Source organism: Pseudonaja textilis, chromosome 6 (assembly GCF_049901715.1).
Source record: "Pseudonaja textilis isolate UNSWEBS1 chromosome 6, rPseTex1.2, whole genome shotgun sequence".
Lineage (NCBI taxonomy): Eukaryota > Metazoa > Chordata > Lepidosauria > Squamata > Elapidae > Pseudonaja > Pseudonaja textilis.
In genome coordinates, this window is record NC_141995.1 from 35,593,269 (window position 1) to 35,600,032 (window position 6,764).

Here is a 6,764-nt window from a genome sequence, read left to right on the forward strand (position 1 = left end):
ATGTCTTGTTGGGAGAGGAAATTTACTAGGACTAGTTTCAGCTGACATTGACAACTTTGCAACAAGTTAAGGAAACCAGTCATGGCATAAGATTTTTTTTTTCCTAGTCTGCTCTTTCTTTTTTGGTGCATTCTGCATGTGTAATAAATGTACATTTTTCTTCTGCATGAATACAAAAACTCTCTGCGTTATTAAAATTTGTTAATAAAATTTGTTTTTTAATAGTTTTCTCATATGTCATATAGTGAGACAGTAAGAATTACAATTCAACAGTATATGGGGACTGTCTTGACTATAAATGTTAAAATAATATTTAGATGCTTTCTGAATGTATTTGGGAAAGGATCTGTATATAGTTAGAGAAAGTCAAAAATCAAATTGTAATCTTAGTAGAATTGTAGAAAGTTGACCGATATATGGCAAGTGTACAAAAATTATTGGTTGCTTTGTTTTGAAAGGACTCCTGATTTACTTTGCCTATGGTATCCGGCATAGTATGGAAAGCTGTCCCAAAGAGGAAGAGGAAGATGACGACAGCTGCTCGGAAAGAAGCGAAACTTTAGAAAAGAAGCACATGGGAGATTCAAGTGAACTTGAACATGCAAGTGAAAGTGCTCAGTTTATTCCACATGAAAAGACAAGTGAATGTTAGCAATCATTGGTAAACCTGCTGTGTGTGCTTTTAGACAGGGATGGCAGTAGAATGGAGTTGCTGGTGAAATGGTGAACTATTTGCTCCCCCCAGAATAGCAGTGACCCACTTGTGCTTTATGGAAATATCTAGTAGAATACATGAAAGATGATCTAAACTAGTTGCTAGATATCTTTTTCATCAGAGACTTGCCTCAGAGAATTGCAATCTTTAAAAAAACTGAGCAAGAAAGTGGAGAAAAATTTTCCAAGGGGGCCAATGTGACTCATCTATCATGTTAAATTAGTTGTGATTTCCCTAACAATGTCTTACAACTTTAACTGGCATGCATTATATAACTAATTCTTAAGGAGCATCTGAAGAAGAAGAGTTGAATATTATGGTTTATAATACTAGAGATGTATTATTAACTGCTTTTAAAAAATAGGATAGCATTGCTAAATAATCACACAACTACTTGATTTCCATCGCTCTCGGTACCTTTCCATACCTTGTTTCTAACCCAGCCACCTATTGTGGTGTCTTCTTCTGTGTCGTTATTCCATGTTGCTCCTGTGAGTGAGAGGCTGAGGCTCTCCTTAGCTGTACATTATATCAGAGGCAGCCTCTAGGTATAGAGGCTGAGTATAAACTCAGTTATACTTTGTTGTGCAGAGTGAAGTAATGGTCTCTGCCTGGGAACACAGCAATTGTGACAGGATGAGGCTGGCAAGAAGAATAGAAAATGTAATCCAACATAATATTGCACCAATTTAAGGATGAGTAGAGATGACCTCAATTCAGCAGTGGGGAAAGGCCCCAGATTCCTAAAAATTCCTGAGGAAAAAAATTACAGTTTCTGACTTAATTTTTGCTTTGCTGTTATCCGCAAGTAGTATAAACCATGACAATTCTTCTAAAGAAATATTTAAGAATATTTGAAATGGTTATATTTGTTGGAAAATCTAGTTTGACACTCTGTTTATATCAGTTTTATTTCCAAATTCTTCATCCTTGCCAATGAAAATGAAAAACATGGATGAATGATTAATTTAAACAAACGATGAAGCACTAGCAAAATGGCACTTCTGTGGAACTGAAGTTTGCAAAATGCTGATGCATCTGTTGACTTCCTTAATATATGAATGTTCTGAGCACATCAGTTCTGCAGCACTTCCAGAGATTGGGCTGCAGAACTGTGCACCCATATATTCACTTGGTAGATTGTTCAATTAAATATCGAAAAAAAAAACCTCTATTCAAGAACTGGCTAATTTGGGGGTGGGTGGTGAGTAAAGTAAGCATTAAGCTTGCATGTTCTTCTGTCCTGCTCCAGTTACAAAGAATTTGGAATGTTTCATTTAGGTCATTGGCTGCTGTTTGCACATTTCATCACCTCCTTAGCAGGTAGTGATTAATTTTAACTAATTAAAAAATGTCAATTCCAAACTATGGTTTATAAAAATAATTTAAATAATCCACAGTTAATAGGAACAAAAGTGAAACGTGATGTTAGATTAGAAGTGAAGGATTGTCCTCTCAGTCACTTCAGGAGTTAGGAGCAAGCAATGCAAGCTTTGGGCCTACTGTTGCTTGTTCTCCTCACCATATATTGTGGTTTCTCCATAATACCCAAACATAGCCACTAAATTCTTCTTCCTATCTAGGAAGTAATTCTCTTCAAATTCATTTGTCATCATAGGTGATATAATATTTATTAAATAACTCATGAATAAATTTTTATTTTTGTGAAATAGAGGTATGTATGTATATATTGCAGAGAGGAGGCGGAAATGAAAAACATAGCTCAAACGTTTTAGGAAAACTAATGTTTAAGTGTAATAGATCTTTCTTAAACTTTGAGAGAATATATGTTTACCAACAAATGAAGGCATCTTCAGTGCTGGTACCCATTGCTGGCTTTACCTTTTGGGTAAGATTGTGAGTTGATATTATATAAGATGGTTATATAGGTACTTCCCAGCATATCAGTTGGGATAAGTCAAGGCACTGAATCAACTTTTAAGAAGCATCATGTGTAAGTGTCAGCAAGTCCCAAATAATTTTTTATTCTTGAGTCCTAGGAGGTTTATTTCCATCGTTCTGTCTGACTATGTATGGATTCTTTTTTAATTTTCTGGTTCATTTTCCTTAAACAACCAGTAACATGTTAACAAAGATAATGAATCTATCTAATTATGTGTTGCTTTAATATACTGTACCTACCTTTGCACTAATTTTTCCTACTCCAGCCTGCTTATTTATGTATAATTTGTGAAACTAATATGTCATTGCAGACTTGAGTATGAATAACAGATGTGGGAGCATAATTATTTTTAAAAAAATATAAGCATAGAAACTTCATTTAGGTTCCTATGCTTAAGTTTATATAAATGGTACAAAACAATTACAAAAAGACATGCAATGGGCAGGCACTTCGAAAGAACAACTGTGCTGTCACCATTTGATCATCTCAGATATACATGTGAATAATGACAATTTATATGTGCAAAAGAACTATACATCTGGATGTTTTACTTGTATTGTTACTCATAAAACAAGCAAACATACATGAGCTTTTTCTTTAAATGAAATTTAGGGAAATACTTTTTGAAGGAAAGTTGATAAAATAGAGAACTAGATTTTTAAAATTTTAGGAAACAAGCAACTTTCTGACTGAAATTTTATGTAAATTATTATAATTATTTAGGAACATACAGAGTAGTTCTCATCCAATTCCCAAACTCTTATAAAATTAGATGGATGATCTTTTAGTGTGGAAAATGAATAATCAGAATTATTCATTTCCCATACGAATTGTATCTACAGTAGCTCTTCAAAGTAGTTACCTAAAGTTATTTTAAATTGTTAAGATATCTTTTCATAACAAATATGTCTTTAGCTTGTTTAATTTTAATAGAAATAGATATGTTGTAGATTATTTATACAAGCTGTGAGACAGAACACAATTTAGAGAAACCTTCAGACAGAATGTTTAAAATTTGCATATTTTGTACTTAGCCCAGAACTGAGACAAAATTCTTCTAAATGAGAAAAGAAATATTTCTAATTAAATGTGTATATTTGTATTTTAATATTTTTCTACAAAAGGCCACATTGAAATTAAGCATAGTGCTTTAGAAGTAAAGAATTATTATGAAATCGTAGATAATTATTAGAATCTAGTTTATTCTAGATATTAATCATTACCTTTCATGTGCCTTTTTTTTAATCTTGCAAGTAAATGCCTCTCTGTCAAGCAAATGTCAATGAACTCATAAACCATATTTACACGCCATTCCAAGGAGTCCTTTAAAAAAACCTAGAAAGAAAGCAAAAAGATACATTCTGCCCATTTGGTAACATTCAGATAAGCAGGAATTAACCCCAGAAAATCAGACAGAAAACCCTAATCAAGTAACTACCAAGAAGAAAACCACACTCACTCCCACCAAAAGTCTCAGGGAACGCTACTTTATATATAGACAAGAAATCCCACTTGCTCTAATAATATTAACTAGTTGGGTAATGAAACGTCTGCAAGCAAACAGCTCAGCACCAAGAACTCCACAGAAAATGTTAAACCTAAGACTTATGTATAATCATCAAAATGGTCATACAGTTCTTGAGCTTCTTTTGCTAGATCAGGTTACTTTGGGTGGCTTTACCATTCATTCCATTAGTAAAATCTGGTGATTCCATGACAGAAAGATCTTTAGGCCCATAGTCAAGTACATCTGTGAGTAATCCCTAAATGCACGTACACACTTATTAAATGTGTTACTTAGTAATATTGCCACTAAGCTTTGTTACACTACCCTGAGAAAAAGCCCCATTAAAATTGAAGGTATTTACTCCTGAATCAAAATGCAGTCCAGTAAACAGTTTTCATGCACTTACGGCTAAGCTAGTTAATGGTAATAGTGTCTCTGTTTTTCATAAAATAAAAATGTAATCGTATTTTTCCTGCAGTCACTCTTAAAACACAAAAGTCTGGTTGGATGCAATCACTTACTATACTTATTTTGAAATGCATAGTAGTACTATAAGAGAGCCTAAGTAAAATACATGCATAGACATAAAAATCTAAGGATGTTGCATTTTTCACATCTTTTGTCCTGTGTAATGTAGCATTGAATGAAAAAGGGTGTATGAGTAGTCCTTGACATACAACCAATTATTTAGTTACAACAGCACTGAAAAAAGTAACTTATGACTGTTTTTCACATTTATGACTGTTAAAGCATTTCCATACTCTCTTGATTAGAATTTGGACATTTGGCATCTGGGATAAATTTATGATGGTCTCAGTGTCCCAGGGTCATGTTATCATCTTTTGCAACCTGACCAGGTAAAGTCAATGAGGAAGCCAACATCACTTAACTGTGTTCTAACTACAGTGACTGACTTAACAACAGTGGCAAGAAAGATTGTAAAATAAGTCAAAACTCACTTAACTGCCTTGTTTAGCAATGAACATTTTGGGCTCCCTTGTAGTCGTAAGTCAAGGACTGCTTGTATTGTATTTGCTGCCTAGGCTTGTGTTGGCTGAATCCTTACCCTAGTCACAAGCCATTCTTTCAGAAGGTCCAAACATTTTTAGAAAGATCTGAATTATAAAACACCTTTTTGTATACTGTATATTGATTTTTAAATTTGTTGTTTAGAAACAGTATTTTATACTTGTTCTCCCATGTGGGAGGTTTTCAGTGTAGACATTTTACAATAACGCAAAAGGTATTCAAATGTAGTTTGGAGAAAAATTCACTATTATGGACCTTGGGTTTGGTGACTTGTAGTGAATGTTTCTGTAAATATGTTTTTTTCCCCTGTCAACCTCCCATAAAACTCAGCTTGAGTGAGAAATCTAGGAAACTAGAATAAACCTCATAACAGGTCATATGTCTAACATTTTATGCAAAGTTAGCTGTATCACTGCCTATGTGTATATAAGTAGATAGATAACTGTAATCATTATTACTGTGTATATGTTTGTTGTTTACTAAAGGGGAGAATCTTTCTGTAAAAGTCCAGCACAATATTGTGTAAACAACTAAAGGAAAAGAACCCACTTTTATTAACGTATAATCACTTGCAACATGTGAAATAGTAAAAAAGAAAAAAGTAAATTGGTGCTTTGGCTTTTTTTTCACTTTTAAAATAATAAATGATAAGAAAATGTTCTTGCTGTTGCTCACTGTAAAATACTGCTTTGAAGAGGGTTGTGCATTTGTTCTCTATTTTTTAAAATAAAACTGAAAAAATGTTGCACATATCACTTTGTTGTCCTTATTCGTGTTTGGGGGAAAAGTTACAAAGCAGTGATTGAGAAAAAAACATCATTTTCAAATAAAATGTAAAAAATGTACAGAAACTTAATGTTCATTAGATTCATGATTATCATCTTAAAATAGTTTGGCACCCTGAAAAATAAACAAGACTTGTGGGAAGCACAAAGTTTCAAAGCTACTATTGTATTATATTTATGCCATCATAATTAATGTTTTACTGCAATCCATCCATCCATCCATCCATCTTGGCTTACTATCTTGAGTTTTTTTGAGATCAATTTTTAATTGCTTTTAAAATAAAGTGAAAACACAAAAGATGTATAAACTTTCAAAAACATTTACGTGCTTCAAATTAAGTTTTAAAAAATACAACAAAAATCTATGTAGTTTATCGCTACAATATCACTCTGCCTGACTCTGTGGTTTCTTCCCCAAACCCCAAAAACTTTAACCTTAGACTGTCCACTATTGACCTCACCCCTTTCCTAAGAGGCCTGTAGGGGGCGTGCATAAGCGCACCAATCGTGCCTACCGTCCCTGTCCTATTGTTCCTTTTTATTTTTCTTATAAGTATCTATCCCCTGTATTCGAAACTATGTTTATTCTTATACCTGTATCTTGTAAGCGATTGACAAATAAAATAAAAAAATAGTAAACGATTCCATATATATATTTATCTACCGCAATTTCTTAAACAATGTTTACGAATTGGAAGGCTTGAAGCGCCGCCTCAGCTTTCTGGGGTCGTCTCTCTTGCCTGCCCGCCTGCTTTTCCATAGGTGCTCCTCATCCCCCACCCCTCCATAAAATGGGGGCGCCCCTAGTAGTCTTGCTGGGTCGGA

At 33.7% G+C, this 6,764-nt stretch overlaps 1 protein-coding gene across 4 annotated transcripts in view; it reads left to right on the forward strand.

Moving 5' to 3' along the window:
* Nucleotides 1-3,720, forward strand: part of SLC7A2 (solute carrier family 7 member 2) — a 43,688-nt gene extending 39,968 nt beyond the window's left edge. For all 4 annotated transcript variants that reach the window (XM_087936226.1, XM_026697939.2, XM_026697940.2 and 1 more), the window contains exon 12: nucleotides 459-3,720. In XM_087936226.1, the coding sequence (XP_087792352.1) occupies nucleotides 459-652 (194 nt within the window). In that variant the 3' untranslated portion in view covers nucleotides 653-3,720. The remainder of the gene's footprint in view (nucleotides 1-458) is intronic.
* Nucleotides 3,721-6,764: the final 3,044 nt, after the last annotated feature.